General features: G+C 37.7%; 1 protein-coding gene across 2 annotated transcripts in view; it reads left to right on the forward strand.

Annotated features, from left to right (window-relative positions):
- The first annotated feature begins 1591 nt into the window (after positions 1-1591).
- LOC106884460 (obg-like ATPase 1) overlaps positions 1592-20564 on the forward strand; it is a 34266-nt gene continuing 15293 nt past the window's right edge. Inside the window, exons 1-9 of one of the 2 annotated variants that reach the window (XM_014935857.3) lie at positions 1592-1860; positions 5147-5245; positions 6045-6127; positions 6941-7001; positions 9906-10033; positions 12891-13066; positions 13205-13279; positions 13409-13506; positions 16972-17112. In XM_014935857.3, the coding sequence (XP_014791343.1) occupies positions 5148-5245; positions 6045-6127; positions 6941-7001; positions 9906-10033; positions 12891-13066; positions 13205-13279; positions 13409-13506; positions 16972-17112 (860 nt within the window). In that variant the 5' untranslated portion in view covers positions 1592-1860; position 5147. The remainder of the gene's footprint in view (positions 1861-5146; positions 5246-6044; positions 6128-6940; positions 7002-9905; positions 10034-12890; positions 13067-13204; positions 13280-13408; positions 13507-16971; positions 17113-20564) is intronic. The other variant, XM_014935858.3, reaches the window with a different exon arrangement.

Consider the following 20564-nt stretch of genomic DNA (forward strand, 5'->3'; position numbering starts at 1 on the left):
TAAATCATCTTTATAGTTAAACTAAAATATATCAACTAATCCACAGCTGAAATGCCACAAGTGGTCTGAACGGAGTTTCAATGACTACAGTAAACCTTGATGACTCACTCAACAAGCAGCACAAGATTACTGCAGCAGATATTTAAAACTTGTCCGTTATACTGCAGTCACGCATATTAAAGGGACCTTCTCTTGAGTTTGTGAGTATGGTTGAAATAAACTGATACTCTCATTTTGAAATTATAGCGGTGACTAATTTGGTTTATTAATCATCATTATAATGAAGCCTCAAACGTACTTAGTTTCAAAATATAAAAGGTTTCACTGGTTTGTTTATTTATTTTTTTTATTAAAAAAAATGTTTTGATTAAAATTTTCAGAAGTACATTTTTGAATGTATAGATTACGATTATATTGAGAAAATTGAAAAAATTTGTGATGGAGTTTCCAATCATTCTCCTCACGGCCAACTTTCTTTACAAAATTTTTAATTATGATTTTGATGGACACGTTTTTGAGGGTAGAATACGTGATGTTTATGTCTCAAGCGTAGAAATTTGAGAAGGGGTGTGGGGGGGGGGGGGGGAAGAAAAATGGTAAAGTTACAGAAATTTGATGGAAACAAATTTCAGTTGGTAAAATGAAACTCCTTCTCCCCACCATTTAAAAGAATTTTCTTTCTAAAATGTTATCAGCATTATAGTAATCGAAAATGTTGTGCCTGGAAGGTTTCATTATAAATATGCATTTTTCAGAAAGTTATGAGGAAATAAAGTCGAGTAGCGGAGCATCAAAGTGAAGTTAGGACAAAGGCCTGATTCTGTTTATGTTAAAAGAAATAATTTAGTGTATAAATATTGACCTGATGGTTTTTTTTTTTAAGGATTCAACGATCCCTCGTTAGTTTCGATTTTCACCTATTTTCACTTTTTGCTCCTCAACTCGAATATTTTTATCGTTTATCCAGGAGAGACATAAAACAAGAAACTTAATTTATTCTAAAGTAACGAGGGATAAAGACTAAGCCATTTGGTCTCAGGCGCCTAGCAGTTCTATGTCCCAAAATACCCGAGATTGCCAGTCATTAATACTGTCAGGCTTCTTCTCGGGCTTAGAAATATTTCAATCAATAAAAACAAATTCTGGAAATAATTCCACCAATCACCCTCAGACAGGACACGTTACACTATTTTGGGTGGTGCAAGGAAACGAGAACTAGGCAAAATCTAAACAGAGATCAGATACTAAAAACAAAATTAGGCTATTATTGTAAAAACAGGTTTAATGTTACAAACGTAGTAACAGGACTAGGTGCCCCAAGAAATACAAACGGGGACAAGAAATCTCGAAAAGTTGAAACTGTCAGGTGAAAAACGAAACTTTTAGAGGAAAAACAAAAATGTATTGATAAGTTTAATATATTCTCATTACATTTTTCACAAGTTCTCTATAAAGATTATCTTAAAATTATTAGTTTTTTAAATATAAACTTAAACGTTTAGAAACGTTATTACATTGCTAAAATACTTCATCAACAAAAAAGATGCAGATTTTCTAAAATGAAAAGAAATTGGAATCAACTGAGGTTGTTAAGGAGAAGATAACTTTGAACAACTTCCGGCTTTCTCTCTCTCTTTCTCAACCTCACCTTTACCCCTTCTATCTATTCCCCCCCCCACACACACACACACACTTTCTCTCTTTGTTTCTCTCTGTCTGTCTCTGTCTCTCTCTCTCTCTTATATTAAACTCGCCACACTAAACCGGACCGGTTAATTCATGTAAATACAATCCAATATATTATTATTACATCATATTTTGGTATTTTCAACACTTGCCAGCATCTTCACTAAGCAGCAGGTGAGATTACACTTCACACACACACACACATATATATACATATCTATACACACACACACACACACATTTATTTATTTATTTAAAACCTTTTTACCTTAATTTATTTCCTCTTTTGTAAAATATATATTTACCTCAATTTAATAAATTTACGGTGATCTTCATTTAATAATGCTGCACAAATGAAATCCTATTTCTATATATATTTATAACATGATGATGACTGTATATAAGTACCTTGTTGTTCTGACATCCTTCCTAACACGTGTATCTTCTATATTTCTATATTTTGTGTTATTTTACGGCTAACAACTTTGATATTTCAATAATTTAACACCAAACCCGACCTCGATCACTAAACAATTCCGCATTGATCAATTTCAATTGTTCGTTTCTTACCAATGTTCACTTTTTATGGTAAAGTTGCGATCTTCTCAACACTTAAAACTCGCTTTTTACTAAATTACTTCCACCAACAATCTATATTTGCATCAATTAAATAATTATTTTAATCCATTATCAGTTTTTTTTTTATTTATGCATCGTCAAACTGTGTTGTTTCAGATGCAACTTTTTAAATCTATCATTATTCGGTTAACTTGGCAGAATCGACCAACTAAATAATACGAAGCGGCATTTCTGAGTTCAAATTCCGCCGATGTCGATTTTGTCTTTCATTCGTTGAGGATCGATGAAAGTAAATACCAATTACGCACTGGCATCCTGTAATCTACGACCCACAAATTTCAGAGTTCGTGCCTATAGTAGAAACGATTATTATTATTATTATTATTATTATTATTTGTAATTAATTTGTCCGGAATATATTGAGATGTTCGTGGTTGTGCACAGATTAAATAATTCTTCAACAAATATATTCCTTCTGTCTTGGAAATTGTTCAGTAATCCACTTGGCACCATGCTGTAAGCATTGGTAATCCTCGCCTTGTTTAACTCTATTGTTTACCTAATTACCGTCTAATTGGCTTAATTACCAAAGTCGCGGAATTCTGATTTAAGCACCACACACACACACACACACATATATATATAACTCGGCCGAGGTAAAGCATGAGCACACCTTCGCCTTCAACCCTATATAACTGTTTTATCTTTCGGAAATTTCAGAAAAATTTTGCGAATTTGTGTTCTACACACGGGAATTCATACGATTATGACCTCGCCTCCACCCACAAAAAGTTTTCGTGTGTGATTTAAGGGCTATTTAGCTGTTATTTTTAGCACATCTTACAACCTCTTACATTCCTCGATAACTTCGAGATTTCAATGATAATATTGTTTATTTTAAAAATGACATTGTAGGGAAGGTCTGAAAGACTAGATCTGGATGGTTCGAACAAAAAGCTGAATATGTGGGCCAGATATGGTCAGTTTGAATGCTAAAGTTTCATTTGATGAATCTATTGACATCCACAGTCAACAAGCTTCCACAGGGGTCGTGTGTTTTGGTTAAGAACCTCCAAAAGTTGTGCCTACATTTCATGAGTTTATATTTTTAGATAATACTCTGATCCCTGTTCCTTGTGAGCATGCCCGGCATTTTGTCACCATCTCCACCCTGCGATCTCCCTCTCTCTCTCTCCTTCTCCTGCCCTTCCCTCAGGCTTGGCAACCGTGTATTTCCTTTGCAGTAGCACACCTGTTTCTGTCTTCATCCCTGGTCTTTCTCTCTCCAGCTGGCTAATCTTGAACTTCCTCTTCAGCAAGATACCTGTATCTGTCTTACCATAACCTTTTCATCATCACCTCCTCCAATGCCTCCTCTCCTCTTAAAAGTTTTTGTCTTGCAAGTACTTGGTGACCCTGTCAGTGCAGGTGCCACTTAATTGCACCCAGTCTGCACTGTAAAGTGGTTGGTGTTCGGAAGGGCATCCAGCTGTAAAAACCTTACCAAAACTGACCTCACCTGTGCTTGTACCACATGAAAAAGCACTCAGTCCACTCTGCTGATTGGTTGGTGTTAGGAAGGGCATCCAGCTGTTAAAGTCCTGCCAAAACAGTCACAGAAGTTCGGTGGATGCTTCAGCCTGACCAGCTCTTGTGGTACTGTCCCACCCATGCCAGCATGGAACAGGGACGTTAAATGATGATGATGATGAGAAATGTAGACTGTTTAGATAAAAAATGGAAGCAAAAAGAAATTAGACATTAAAAATCATTTGGGTTTTAGAACTGACAATATTTCTGTCATGGAAGAAAGTTAACAATAGTTTCTATCAGGAATTTACAAAGTTCCATCATTACCTCTGTTCAGAACTGTGTTATTCTTTGTAATTGGTCCAACCCATGCTAGCATGGAAGGCGGACGTTAAACGATGATGATGATGGTGTTGAATGTCTCTCCAGACACTTGGAAGTTTGGGTTGTAGAACTGCTAATCAGTTGTATGAATTTTTTTCTTTTTTTTGTAGAATGTATTTTAGATTTGTTTTTTACATTCAATTTTAAAATGTGTTCAAGAAATTAATAAGCTTTTTTAATGAAACCCATTGAATAAAACTAATTTATTTACCAATGTTTCCCTTTTGATGAAATCCATTGCAAATATTTTAATTCTACCAAAATACAGAATGAGTCTTCTTGACTGCAATTCTGATATTAAAGAATTTGGGGATCCTGACAGTCATTTTCACTGCAGATTTGAGAAGAAAATAGCTGAAATAATGTTTAAAAAGAAAATAACAGCTAAATATATTGGTTTCAAATTTTGGCAGAAGACCAGTAATTTAAGGGGAGAGATAAGTGAAATACATTGAAACCCCAATACACAACTGGTACTTATTTTATTGACCCTGAAAGAATGAAAGGCTAATTTTAACTCAGAACGTAAAGACAGATGAAATACCGCTAAGCACTTTACGCAGTGCGTTAATGATTCTACCAGCTTGTCACCTTAATGAAGTAAAAAGTATTAATGTCTCATATGTTCTTGTCTTTTCAAAGATTGAATGAGAGAACAATTCAACTTTAATGAACATTGATTTTTTTAGAAATTATTTTGAGACATGTAAAGGAGCCTTTTATCCCTCTTTTGGGAGAGAGAGAGAGAGAGAATGATCATGACTGGAACGTCTTTGACCATATTCCTGCTCAGTAAGAGCCACCCTGGGTCCACAGTTACTGTTTTATTATCATGGTACATCACAATGTTACAATATTGTTACATTATGTTCTATTACTGTGTTAAATTATTGTGGTACAATGCTGTTATGTTATTGGATCTTTGTTTTGAAGTTAATTCTAATAATTAATAAATCTTATTTTCCAGAATGGCACCAAAAAAGAAAGAAGAAGTTCAAATTCCTCCTCTAATTGGTCGAGTTGGCACTAATTTAAAAATTGGAATTGTTGGTCTTCCTAATGTTGGGTAAGTTGGGGCAAGATAAACATTATCAAATTTCAGTTGAAAGTAAATCAATGAAATAAAACTGTTCTGTCTAACTTCATATTGATTATCAAAATTCTTTCAGAAACCAATAAGGGCATTCTTTATTGTCTATGTAACGTTAAAACGATGATGATGATGATGTAAACAAAAATTAGAAAATTAAACTACCCAGATTTGTGATATAACTTCTTGAATTATCTAATATAGGACTGACTTTGTTAATACTTGAAAAAAAAAAATTAACATCATTCATTGTCATTTGATGTCTATTTTCCATGCTGGCAGGGGTTAGATGGTTTGACTGAAGGCTGTAAGCCAGGGAGCTGCACCAGGCTCCAGTCTGTTTTGGTTTGGTTTCTACAGCTGGATACCCTTCCTAACGCCAGCAGCCACTCCATAGAGCGTACTGGATGCTTTTACACGTCACTAACATGGATGCCCTTCACACATCACCATCATTAGGCCACGACCACAATTTCACTTCGCTTGACACATCTTCTGAGACTCAACATCTGAAGATCACACTTCATCTCCTTGTCCCCTGTCTTTCTGGGTCTACCTCTTCCACAGTTTCCTTCCGCAATTAGAGAACACTAATTAATTTGTTTTGAAATAAGAAGAAACATTTTTCAAACAGTAAAGTTTTTCTGTTGTTTACTTAGTTTAGTCTTTTGTTTCTTTCATTTTGAACATTTGATCCAAATGGCTCCATGTGACCCCTAATGGTCCAAGTATTTATCAAAAAGTTTCAAATTCATTTTTATCTTCTTTCATTTAGGAAGTCATCATTTTTCAATGTTCTCACTAAAAGTCAAGCCTCAGCAGAGAATTTCCCATTTTGTACTATAGACCCAAATGAAAGTAAGTAGCCATTTTTCTTCTTTTTTTTTTTTTTTTTAGTTTTTTTTAATAATATTTTTTTACTGGGATTCACTGTTAAAATGGGTTAAGTGAATTGGAATAATCTGCCTTAAACTGTCTATAAATAAACAGTTGCTGGCTGAAACAATATCAAATGTGTCTTAATAATTCAGGTATTCACTCTGAATGAAGGTTTAACCGTTTGTGACTTGGAAACCAGGTAGGTCCTTATTGATTATTGATAAGTTTGGATCCCGCTGTGCCAACAGCTTCCTCAGAAACTGCATATTCTGCAATGTCCGTCCTCAGAAAAATCTAAGTTGATTTTCAGTTCCAGTCACTGACAATCACTTTGTCAGAAAATAGTGACTGCAGCCATAGAGGAACCAAGTGATGGACTTCTTTGGTAATGAATGGCCATCTTGGCCCAGTTGCTTCTTTTGCATTGTCATAGCCTTCTGTCGTGTCTTACATCAGTGACCTGCAACAATTTCAATGACATGACCTCTATCTCAACCAATAAGGACCTGCCTTTCGAGTCCAATGGTGAATGTCTGATTGAAGAGACACACCTTTTAACACATGAAACAGATTATTGACATTCAACTGTTTGTCTGTAAACTCTACACAGTGTATTGAATGCTCTTTCGTTTGTATACATGATGGTATTATAGTGGCCCCTAAATCTATTTGAGTCGTGTCACTCCTGTGATCTAACTCTCAAACCAATTGAATTGGTTAATTAGCTCAAATATCCTGTTTGATTCCGTTGCTTCCATCATTTCTTCAGCCGTGCATTCTCATTTGTTGCAGGTCGTGTTGCAGTGCCCGATGAGAGATTTGATTACCTTTGTGAGTTTTACAAACCTGCCAGGTAAGCTTCCCAGAAAGATATTACTCTTTTGTTTATTCCCTATTTTCAATTACCTGCCACTTATCATTAACACACGAATGGTCTTTGGATTCACATCTTTTAATTACTCCCAGACCCTCATTTAACACTGATATTTTGTTTTAACATCACAATATAGAGACATTGCAAGTTAGAGGTGAGAACTAATTAGCTGTGCTAATTAATAATGTAAAAGGAGGAATATTTCTTGGCTATGAAGTATACAGGTGCTCTGTCATACAGAATAATTCATACATATGATCATGTGACCATGAAATGGGGATTCAATTAATCTGAGAGATTTTATAAAACAAAAGAAGGTATTTGGAAAAATCAAAATAGAATGTGAGAAAATAGCATAGAATCTGGGAACAGTTCTTATCCTTGGCTGAGCAGGATTTTTGTTAGCAATAGACAGTGGGGAGATTGCCCTGTGGTTATCCCATATCTAGCAGTTCCCTTTTCTTTAGCTGTACAAGAGTGACCATCTCATCTACTTTACACATCTCTACAAGAACGTTGTCTGGACCAGGAGCCTTGCTACAGGACATCTGTGAGATTACTTTTATGACTTCTGCAAGTATGGGTGGGAAGTGAAGCTCATGATTCATCTCCACCTATGACCATACAGTCAGTAGCCTTCCTGATGGTTGGGCACAGTGTTCTATCCATTGCTTCAGCATCTACCATTTCTCTGTGAGCAATGTTTGGATGCCAGCACTGAGGAGTGGGTCATGGCCCAAGGGCAAATGGGTAAACTTCAGTGCATCATAGAATTACTTCAGACCCTGGTTGACTGCCTTACTGCTGAGCCAGGATTCTTAAAATCCTCACTCCACTGTATGGCAGATCTTGGGGGATTCAGCTGCTTTCTTATTGGCTACTTTGGCACCGAAGATGTTGATTCTACTCTGCCTGTAGACCTTGATCTCTTCATTTTCAGTGAACTGGTCCTGGTTGTTGTGAATGGTTGCTCCAACATGTTCTGAGCACTTCGGTAGACAATGTCCTTGAAGGAGATGATTGTTTTTCAGTGGAGTCTGAATTCTTCTGTTGTTTAAACCTGTGAAGAAATTAGCTGAGATTGTCTTTGTTACTCTTAAGTCTCTTGGGTATCTTCTGTGCCTGGGGTCTTTTTGGATTGGATGGGCATCTTCATTTTCAACATGATCCATCAATGATTTGTCCTGCAGTTTGCTCCACACCCTTGATCTCCTTAAATCCCACCAATTTCTCATCCCAGCAGATACTCGTTTTGGAAGTGGTTGTGTATGCACAATATCTTGTTGCAGACGGGCAGGGATGAGGTGGGATCCTATAAAATCAGTCTATCTTGTTTCTGTTGCAGCTTCCAGTGCCATGTCTATCAGTGACTTCCATGACATTTGGCCGACTCCAACTATAGTTGAAGTCATCAAAATGGATAATTTTCTCTGACTTTGAGAGAGCAGTCAAGAATCTATCAAATTCTGTATAGGGTCTGTACAGCCCTTATTAACCATTCGTCAATCCCCAGTTTCTGCATCGCCCACCTGATAAGGGATCAGGGGACCCTGTCAAAGGCTTTCTCCAAGTCAACAAAAGCCAAATACAGGGGTTTATCTTTGGCTATGTATTTCTCCTGCAGTTGCCGTACCAGGAATATAGCATCAGTGGTGCTTCTACCTGGCACAAAACCAAACTGCATCTCATCTAGACTAACTATCTCCCTAATTAGTTGGGCTATGACCCTCTCCATGACCTTCATCACCTGATCCAGCAGTTTGATACCCCTGTAGTTATTTTTATCTAAAACATCACCTTTCTTAGGCCACACCTAAATCTTATTGATTGTGTGTAAAGATTCATTCGGCTATATACAATAACCACTGATTCACTGCTCTTTGTGTTACTGTTAACTAGAGTATGTCCAGAGACGTACACTCTCCAGGGTAATACTTTCTCCACCAAGGTCATGCCCCCTCTACCAAGGTCATGTTCCTTCCTTCAGGATTTATGCCCCTTCTATCAAGTTCATGCCACCTCCATCATGGTCATGTCTCCTCCACTAAGGCAATATCTTCTACATGAAGGCCATTTTAAAAATGCAGTCTGGGATATTAGGTCTAACAAGAGATTGTTAAGTAGAACATATATCCATAGTAACAAAGGATTAGACCTGTAAGCCAGCTGGATGAAGGAGGTAGCCATTGTGCAGGAAACATTTCAGTCTGAGGAATACACTGAAATACCATTGCTGACTACTTCACGTAGCAATTGATAGTCCATTACTACTTGGCCATTCAGCTATTTCTCTTTCTCTCTCTCTCTCTGTAAATATAAAGTCCCAGTAGTACAACAGTTGTGATGTTAAGGTACTGTGCTATTAATTCATATTTAATCAGTGCTAACTAATTAATGCAGTGAACACCAACATTTTAATTAAATTCACACCATAATGAAACAGAAAACTGATTTGCATAATGATTAATTCTGTTTAAGAAAGATAGAGGAGACAAGTCAGAAATTTAAATTGATAGGGTTAACATCTGTAGACATGTTTTAGTTTTACCAAACAACTTCAGGTATTTGTCATCATTACCAGTTCTGTCCAAAACCAATGATGAATGATATATACATGTATGTGTGTGTGTGTGTGTATATATATATATATATATATATATAGAGAGAGAGAGAGAGAGAGGTGACAATTTAAAGGAGTGAAAGGAAATTTCCTTGGATACCTTCTTCATAAACAACAATTAAATCAGTGATAACACAATGTACAATGTCATTAGTATTCCATTGTTCAAAAATGTTTTGTGTTTCCAGCCAAAACAAATCAGTGAAAAATGTTTTATTTCATATTTATATTGTTTTTTTTTTGTGTTTGTTTTTGCTTTGTAGTAAAGTTCCCGCTTTCCTGAATGTTGTTGATATTGCTGGTCTTGTCCAAGGAGCACATGAAGGAAAGGGACTTGGAAATGCTTTCCTTTCAAATATCAGTGCTTGTGATGCCATCTTCCATGTAGTCAGTATGTATTGCTTTCACATTCAATGCTAAATGTTTAAATTTTGCTGTAACCCAACACTACAACTTTGTTTTTAAGATTTGGTCTGTATTTGTGACCCTTAAAGGCCCACCTAGTCAGGTCAGATCACTGTTGTTGTTAATATAACTGATGATTGACGACTGTGAAAAAAAAAAGACCAGAATGGGGAGGAAATTCCAGAGGGATGAAGGAAAAAAAAAAACAGGAGTAGTGTGGGGAGCCTGTGTATGCCTATGACACAGAACAGGTGACAAATGGAAGGGGAATGAGTGTTGGAGGGAGGTGGTGATACATAACCAGTTGTCTTCAAGGAACGGAGGCCATTGTAATAGCATTAGAGAAAGTTAAATGAAAGGACAGCTTGATGTCTGTGAGGTTGATTTGTATTACAACAAGTTTCAATCACTTGGGTGGATTTCTTTTGGGTTTTTTTATTGTTTTATTTTTATGGTTTAATAGATTAAAAAGGGACAACACTCATGATCTTTTTCAGGGTCTCAGTCTGATGAGATAACAAATCCTTAGACTGCAAAACATAACCAGAATGTACTCCATTACAGGCAACCATGAGGCAGGTTGTGGTTTCAAATGGAGTCTTAGATCTTCTTCATGTATTTAACAGAATCTTCTTTCACTTGTTTGTACTCGTTTGCCCTGTCCACTCCTCTGCTCCACTTCTTTGATGTTCTTTCCTGACACATCTTCACCACCATCTCCTCTCTTTTCCACCTGGGGTAACCATGTATCTCTCCCCCACAGCAACACACCTGTTCCTCTCCCTCTACCATACTCTTAACCTCTCATCACCTCCCTCACCACGACAACCCACTTCTCCTTAGTTGAGGTGGAGTCTTGTCTTGTGAGTTACTTGGTAACCTCACTGGTATCAGTGCTATGTAAAAAAACACTTGGTACACTCTCTAAATGGTTGGCATTAGGAAGAGGTACCAACCATAGCAGCTATGCTTAAGCAGACATTGGAAAATGATGCAGGTAGTTCTCTGGCTTGTCGGATCGTGTCAAATCATCCAACCCATGCCAGCATGGAAAACAGATGTTAAGTGATGGTATGTTATCATCAATTTTCCTTCTAATATAATAACACCCTTTACTAGTTCTAAATTCTTGGTGTCTATAGTTTATCCAGTGCTTAGTATTCTCTAAGATAATACAGAGGTCAACGGAAGCGTACCGAAAGACATGTTCAGCGTGAAAAAAAGACAATACAGTTTGTATAAACTTAATCTACGAAGTGAAGAGATTTGAATTAGAATTGCATCCATAATAATGAAAAAAAGTAATTAGTTTAACAATCAACTCTAAAGATTATGAAACATCACTGAAGTGGTGTACAAAGACAGAATTAGGGTTAGGGTTGTCTTTCATCCTGCCAAGATGATCCTTACTCCCAGTGACATTATGATATTAACTATATTAGCCCCTTTTCTAGTACAGTCTTTTAGATCCATAATGACAGATGGACTAACTAGGAGAGGACCCTATTTTCTACATTTTCTTCACACTAATGAAGTATTTGATTGCCTCCTAAATTTCTATTCTACTGCAGGTTATTATTATTAATATTATTATCATATGAAAACTCACAGCTTATTTTGCTGGGTATGATGGAAAGTATCAGCTGTCCACAGACAAAGACTAAGGTGACACTTGTTTTACTGGTCATGCTTCAAAAACTCTGCAAAGAATTATTGCACTTCTGAGCAATACTGATTTTTGTAGGTGTTCTACCGTCACACTTGCACCAATCATTTTCAGCCATGTTGATAGTTGAGTGCTGATACTTCCAACTGCACCAATTACTATTCGTATCACATCTACTCTCTTCATCGACCACAACCTTCATATTTCCCACTTTAAATCATCATAGTTGTTTTATTTTTTCTTCTTCTTTCATATTGATCTTGTTGTCACCAGGGCAAGTTATGTTGATAATCATACATGTTCTTTCTTTTCTATTCACCACAACAATGTCTGGTCAGGGGATCACACTGGATTATTACATCCTACAGGATTTTACAGTTCTCATTTTCGGTGACTCCTTGTGGGGTTTGTTCATCCATCCTTATGGTCTGAGTTCAAATTCCCCTGAGGTTTATCTTTCATCCTTTTGGGGATGATTAAATGGGTACCAGTTACACACTGAGGTAGATGTAATTGACTAGGCCCCTCCCACACAATTTCAGGCCTTGATCTTCCACAGTCACCTTGGCTCCCACAAGATCCTGTAATTCTCATTTTCTATCACAGCTTGTGGTTCCATGTTCATACCACTTTTCTGTTATTTTGAAGTCACACTCTCAGCCAACATCCCAATACACTCTTTTGCTTACACAGTCATGTCTGCATTTATACTCCTTTTGTGCTAGTATACTGCACTCACTGAAATGTTGATTGATACTTTCCTCTCCTTTTCTGCAGATTCTACATTTGCTGTCTGACTGAGTTTTTTTTTATCTTTGACTTTATCAGAGTAGCAACAGTAACAGTAGTAGTTGTTGTTGCTGCTGTTGCTGTTTTTAAATAAGAGACAACTCAACTTTGATACTTTGTCACTAAGTTCCAAATTTTGTTGTAAGCATTAGTTGCAGTAACTGAACACTTTATCCAGAGGAATCTTTGTTTCTCATTGACTTTCTAGCATAGAAACTCATGTTATATAAAGATCCTGTTGGCCCTAACCACCTAACCGTGAAGTAAGAAGTGGTTGTAACACTCTGTTCTCATTTTCCATGATTGAAACCAGTAAAATGTATTGCTTTACTAAAGACTTTCAAACTATGAAATGTTTTTCATTAATGAAATATTTCTGTCTTTGTAGGAGTCTTTGATGAAGAAAGTATCGTTCATGTTGAAGGAGATGTTGATCCTGTTCGTGATCTTGACATCATTCATGACGAACTGCGCTTTAAAGACTTGGATTATTTGAAGAAGCAAATTGAGAGCTTAGAACGGTCAGTGCTGAGAGGATCAGATAAGAAAAAGAAGCCAGAATATGTAGGTTTGTTTCTTAAGGTGTTTTAGTATCAAGATTGACCTTAACTTTTAGTATGACCAAAATTTCTTTTCAGAGAAAAGAAAATGACGTTCTTTCTATTTAGCTTATCATTTATTTTATTTTATTTTTTTTATCAGGAAACTCTAGTAAAAATTCTTGAACATTTAGAAAATAACCAGTTGCCAAGGAAAGTGTTATGGGATATAAAAGAAGTGAGTCATAATCTTTCCCTTTTTATATTTTTAAAAGATTGGGCCAGTGTGTTGGGGCACCAACGTACACTGTTCATAAAATAGTTTCTTATGATATAATAATTAAAAATTGTTTGTTTTTCTCGGCAGCTTGAAGTTTTAAACAAGCATCTTTTGCTGACTGCTAAACCAGTCATATATCTGGTCAACCTCTCTGAAAAGGATTATACTCGCAAGAAAAACAAGTGGTCAGTTTATTTGTTTGCTTGTTTATTTTCTAATTTTCTTGTTATGATTATGAGATTGTTTTTGCAAATTTTAACTTCAACACATTGCTGGATCCTTTTTTTTTTTTACGGTTAGATTGCTATAGTAAAGGTTCTTGTCAGTCTAATAGAGGGAAACAGAATTATGTTTGCGTAGCAACACAAATTAAGATATATATATATATATATATATGACAGGTACTGTTTAAGCACTCTAGTATAATCCAAAATATGACTAACCACATTGAATGATATGGAATAACTGGATTATTTAAGGTAAACATTCACACAGAATTTCACTCAATGGGTAAATCCTGAGTTCACTTCATTGAATTATAAGCAGTTTATGAAGTGTATATTCACAACATTAAAATAAAAGTGGAGAATTATACATCTGCACAGTTTTTTTTTTTTATTATAGTCTTTCATACAGAATTTTCTCTTTAAACCTCTCTCCAACATATGTTTCTGATGCATGGATGATATCTTGTTATGTGGTGTCCATTTACATTCTATCGGTTTGACTGCATCCAGATTTCATCCTGGTTAAAAATTTATCCATGTAGCTTTATTAAAGATGTTGTCACTAGTAGAGTTTGATGCAAACTAAATTATTATGATTTTGACAGTATTTTAGGTAGGGGACATTATTGTTGAATGCAAATGAAATCAGAGGTAGTAGGGAGAAATATGATATGGCTGTAGAATCCTTTCTCACTTCAACCCCAGAGTAACCCAAGTGACCCTCTCGAGAGGCTAGGTATTAAACTGAATCAGAATATGTTTGATCCACTAGCCTTATGCAAAATGGACAAATGTAACTTCTGCCAGAGATAGATACATTTAAGCCAGTTAGGATTTAAAAACATAAGAGACAAAGAATTTACTATTAAGGTCAGGGTTAGGGTTCACAGTATGGTAGATTACATCTAATTAAGCTGAAAGAAACCCATTGTGTATATATGTATATATATGAGGTGGTATTAAAAAGTTCCATGACTTGTTATGTTCACTAAAAAGTCACTTATTTACCTTAAGTTTTAACATCATCTCCTTCGAAATAGTCACCTTGCACAGCAATACACTGGTCCTAGCGTTCCTGCCACTTTTGGAATCTAGCCTGGAATTCGTTTTCCATAAGCAAGTTGAGGACTTTCTGTGATTCACTCTTGATCTTGACAACGGTATTAAAACGGCGACCTTTGAGCTGCATTTTCATCTTAAGGAAGAGATGGAAGTCTGCAGGTGCAAAATCTGGTGATTAGGGTGGGTGTAGAAGTGGTTCCATGGTGGTTTTGGTGAGAAACTCACGAGGAAGGAGAGTTTGGTGACAGGATGCATTGTTGTCGTGAAGAATCCAATTCTTTGCACTCCACAGAACTGATCGCTTTCGCTGAATGCCCCCCCCCCCCCTTCCTCAGACACTTCAAAATGTTCCAGTGGAACTTTTGATTGACGGTCTGGCCCTGGGGGACTGAATTCTTGATGCACAACACCACATTTCTGGCAGGTTTTCCAGATCACCCATTGTCTTCCAGGGACTCTCTTTCACTTTTGAAGTACCTGTGTCACTCGAAATATTGCATACGACCCATTGCCGTATTGTTTGTAAGCTTGCCAAAGCATGCTCAAGGTCTCTGTAGCAGACTTCCCAAATTTGACCCCAAATTTCACATGGGCTCTTTCTTCCTGTCCATGACAAAATCACAGACTGCAACGTACATATGATTGCAGAAACACAAATTTCACAACTTGTGAAATAAATACAGTGATGTCACTCAGTACACACTGCCTCATGAAGGTCATTGCTAGCTCTCACTTTGCATGCAACCATGTGCTGCCATCTTTTAGTACACTACAGAACTAATCCATGAGCTTTTTGATACCACTTTGTACGTATGTGTGTGTGTTTGTATCTGCTTGTCTTGAAATCATATGTGATGGTTGTAAATAAGCATCTCCAATCATACAAGTGGTGATGCTCATTTCCAGTTTCCCTGTGAAGACATGTCCAACTGTGGGGAAGCGTTACCTTACTTGGAAACAGCCTTTTATTTAGGTCTTCTTTGAAACCAGTTCAGTCCTGATTAAAGCAGATCTTTGGTAAAAGGTATTTCACCTGTAACAGTCCTATCTTTTTCCCAGGCATAATGTATCTATAATTACTATAGCCAATATTATCCATTGTTTTAAGACATAAGAGCATAATTCAGGGTATTTAACTGCTATTTCTTGGATATTGTGTAATAACAGAAATTTGATTCTTTCCCTCAACTTTTTGCTCTGTAAATTGTAATAATTCTGAATTTCTCCAGTATGTAAATATGTTAAGACATCCGGATTCAGAATGAGAGAAACTAGCTCAATCTCAGCAACAGTTTGCTGATTAGATCTTGATTTTACTTATAATATATTAGTCCATTTGTTGCTGTCTTTCTCTTGAAATACACTCTTTGTTTCAATTAATTTTGAAAATAAAGAAGAATCTATTAAAATAACTTTGCACTTGTTTAAGTTGATGTTTGCTAGTACATAAATTATCATGAAGAACATTTAAAAGAAGGTTTTAATTTTAATTTTCTTAATCCTCTTAGATTTGGGCTCCTGTATCTAACTTTACCATCCACCTGGGCTCTTGAACACAAATATAAATAGTTGCATGAACAGCTTGAAAGTAACAATTGCAGGCAGACTAACGGACAGAATCACAAAAAAACATTTCAAGAGAATAATGATAGGCTTATCTCACAACTTTCGTATTTGTTCACCCAAATTGCTAGTTTCCTTATCACTTTCACTAGTTTGATTGTCCAAATCTCACTCCCATTGCCTGTGTAAGTGTAAACTCTTTGTCTGAAGAATAGATATCATCAATGATTTCAATTTCAAAGAGTCTAGGCCTTGCTTGTTTACCAGACAAAGTGCTGCGTTCGTCACACACTTGTTTCATTGCAAAAGGACCCCCATTTTTTTCAATTAAAAACAAAAGCAAACAACAGTTACTGGGGACATCATTAACACTGGATCATAAACACATGTGACTACAAAGCTACAACACAATCAGTTGTCTGTTTTAAGTATTTTATCTTCTTTTTCTACATTTGTTGTTCATTACTGCTTTAACAGGAATCTGGTAGAGATCCCACTTGTGTTATAATGGGAGCATAACATGATAGGGTGATAAACTAAAAGTTTTTATTATAGAATAAGGGGCAGTCATTGGCAAGCGGGTAATGGGAAAGTTATATTTTATTTTATTGACTGTTTGTCCTTTTGTTTTTTGACATAAGATTAACCATTTTGTTTGGATGTTGTAGGTCTTTTGAGAATTGTAAAACTTAACCAATCTTTATAATTGTAAGAAATTCTTTATTTGCTGCTATATTGTTAGGGTTAGAGTGATACTCATGTGTTTTTGATAATTATTGCTTGTTGTTTTATCGAAAGGCTCCCCAAGCTGAAAGCCTGGATTGACAGCCACGACAGTGGTGCCCTACTCATACCATTCAGCTGTGCTTTAGAGATGAAATTACTTGATATGGATGATGAAGAAAAAGAGAAATATCTTAAAGAAACTGGAACCACCAGGTCAGTAGCTTCTGCACATTTGTCCTCATGGAATTTGTTACAGATTTGCCAGGACATGAAAGATGGGCTGCAGTATAGAGCAGAATATTGATGATTTCTAACAGGGTGGGGCTACACACTAGTAGCAGATGACTATGATGCTGCTACACCAGTCATTGGGTGCAACTTTCTTGTGTACAACCTGATTAACTAGACAGGTAACTAGAGCATAACTCACAGCACTAGGTTTTTTAAGCATCTCAGCAGTGATTCCTGATGGAATACAGTGATGAATTTAGCATACAAGTAGGGGGTCACCAGGGCTCAGTTCTCAGCCCCCTCTTCTTCATGATAGTCTTCCGGGTCATAACAGAGGAATTCAAAACTCGATGCCTGTGGGAACTGCTATATGCTGATGGCTTCACTCTTATTCTGGAATCTGTAGTAGAATTGGAGAAGAAATTCCAGGTATGGAAGCAAAACCTGGAATCAAAAGGCCTTAAAGTTAACTTTGCAAAAACCTAAGTTGTTGTTAGCAAGAAAACAGATACGATCCTCTTTCCATCAGGTAAATGGCCCTGCTCAGTATGTAAGAAAGGAGTTGGAAGTAATTTCATTCGCTGCACCCAGTGTAAGTTAAGGACACATAACAGGTGCAGTGGAATCACAGGTAGATTAACAAATAAAGTTGTCTTCAGATGTGCAGGAACAATAAGCACTAAGGACACACAGGAATTAGACTCTCTCGAATGTCCAGGAGGCTTTCTTGAGGTTGTAGATAGTTCTTGTTACCTAGATGACCAAATTAACAATGGTGAAGGAAGTTCCGAGAGCTGTTACCTCTGTTGGCAACAAAAGGACTTTCTCTCAGTGAAAGTTAGATTGTATGATGCTTGTGTATGAATGGCTACACTCCATGGTTGTGAGACATAGGCTCTGAATGTAGAACACATGCGCAGACTGGAGAGAAATGAAGGCAGTATGATCCACTGGAGATGCAACATCAGTGTGCATGTACAACAAAGTGCAAATTTGTTGAGAGAAATGTTGGACATAAGAGGAATCAGATACAGCTTGCGAGAGAGAAGACTCTGTTGGTTTGGACGTGTGATGTGTATGAATGAAGACAGCTATACAAAGAAGTACCAATCACTGAAAGTGAATGACACCTGTGGAAGAGGGAGACCCAGGAAGACATGGGATGAAATGGTGAGGACCGATCTCAGGATGTTGAGCCTCACAGAGGAGATGACAATGGATCGAGATGTTTGCTGATATATAAGGTTCTTGAGAAGACCTTTCCACTTCAGTGAAACTGACTTCCAGAAGCGATGTACACTCTACCCACATGTAGCAGTAACACTTTTCACACACCCAACAAACCAAACTACATCTCTTCCACACATTTCCTCTTTTCATGCATTATGCTTATCTCTTGCATCCCAATCCTGTCCTCATGGCCCTACTCACTACATCATTGCTATCCTGTAGTCCCCCACCCCAAGTTTCGCCAATCACTACATCCCCTCCCCACCACCACTCTACGTGAAGTCTCTCTACCTCCTACTTATGCACCTTTGGCAATTCCATCCCATTTATATTCTGATCCCTGTTCCCTGTGACTATGCCCTGGCACTTCACCTCCATCTCTCTCCTGCTCTCTCTCTCTCTCTTTTGCTCTTCCCTCTGGCTGGGTAACCATGTATCTCTTCTACAGCAACACACCTGTTTCTATCCTCATTCTTGATTACTCACTCACACACACACACACTCTTTCTATCTCTCTCTCTCTCTCTGTCACATTCTAACCTTTCATCATCTGGCACAAGATCACCTCCTCCAAAGCCCCCCCCTTCTCAAAGGATCTTTGTCTTGCAAGTTACTTGGTGGATCTTGCCAGTGCTGGTGCCCTGTAAAAAGCACTCAGTCCCCTCTGCCGGGTGATCAGTGTTTGGAAGGACTCCCAGCCACAACAAAAACCATGCCAAAACAGACACTGAAACCTGGTGCAGTCTTCTGCTGAAGCAGCTCCTGTCAAACCATCCGACCGATGCCAACATGGAAGGCGGATGTTAAATGACAACGATGGTGAAGGACAGATGAAACAATGTAGTCCTAGATGCACTTATATCTGAATGAAATACAAGATTATCATCACTGACCTACTACTAAACAACCACAATAATTACCTCTTCTGCTACTAATTAGAATCACAATCAAAGTTTTACAATGATAACATCTTGCATATAGTTTCACACTTCTCCATTATGGGTTCAAGTCTCACCTGGATCAACTTCACCAGTCCTGAGATCAATTGTTATAATGCACCATTATTTACCCTTCTATAGAATATGTCAAAACTGGATAGCACGGGTATTTTCAGAATAATAGTAGCCCACATGTTTGACAACATGTATGCTTAGGAGGGAAAACATATCCCTAACATATTCAGCTTTAAACACTTGATCATTTTAAACAACACTATTCTGAAATCAAATTTCATGATTCTTAATTTTTGTCTTTTATTTACATCATCATCATCATCATCATCATCGTTTAACGTCCGCTTTCCATGCTAGCATGGGTTGGACGATTTGACTGAGGACTGGTGAAACCGGATGGCAACACCAGGCTCCAGTCTGATTTGGCAGAGTTTCTACAGCTGGATGCCCTTCCTAACGCCAACCACTCAGAGAGTGTAGTGGGTGCTTTTACGTGTCACCCGCACGAAAACGGCCACGCTCGAAATGGTGTCTTTTATGTGCCACCCGCACAAGCCAGTCCAGGGGCACTGGCAACGATCTCGCTCGAAAATCCTACAGGAGCCAGTCAGGCGGTACTGGCAACGGCCACGCTCAAAATGGTGCATCTCATGTGCCACCCGCACAAGAACCAGTCCAGGGGCACTGGCAACGATCTTACTTGGCTTGCCGGGTCTTCTCACGCACAGCCCATTTCCAAAGGTCTCGGTCCGTAGTCATCGCCTCGGTGAGGCCCAATGTACGAAGGTCTTGCCTCACCACCTCAGCCCAGGTCTTCCTGGGCCTACCTCTTCCACGGGTTCCCTCAACTGTTAGGGTGTGGCACTTTTTCACGCAGCTATCCTCCTCCATTCTCACCACATGTCCATACCAGCGCAATCGTCTCTCTTGCACGCCACAACTGATGCTTCTAATGTTCAGCTTTTCTCTCAAGATACTTACACTCTGACGGGTATTCACATTGACATTACACATCCAACGGAGCATACTGGCTTCATTCCTTGCGAGCTTACGTATGTCCTCAGCAGTTACAGCCCATGTTTCACTGCCATGTAGCATGGTTGTTCGTACGCATGCGTCATACAGTCTGCCTTTTACTCTGAGTGAGAGTCCCTTTGTCGCCAGCAGGGGTAAGAGCTCTCTAAACTTTGCCCAGGCTATTCTTATTCTAGCAGCTACACTTTCAGCGCACCCACCCCCACTACTAACTTG

This window comes from Octopus bimaculoides, chromosome 3 (assembly GCF_046866305.1).
Source record: "Octopus bimaculoides isolate indiv1 chromosome 3, ASM4686630v1, whole genome shotgun sequence".
In the NCBI taxonomy this organism is placed as follows: Eukaryota; Metazoa; Mollusca; class Cephalopoda; order Octopoda; family Octopodidae; genus Octopus; species Octopus bimaculoides.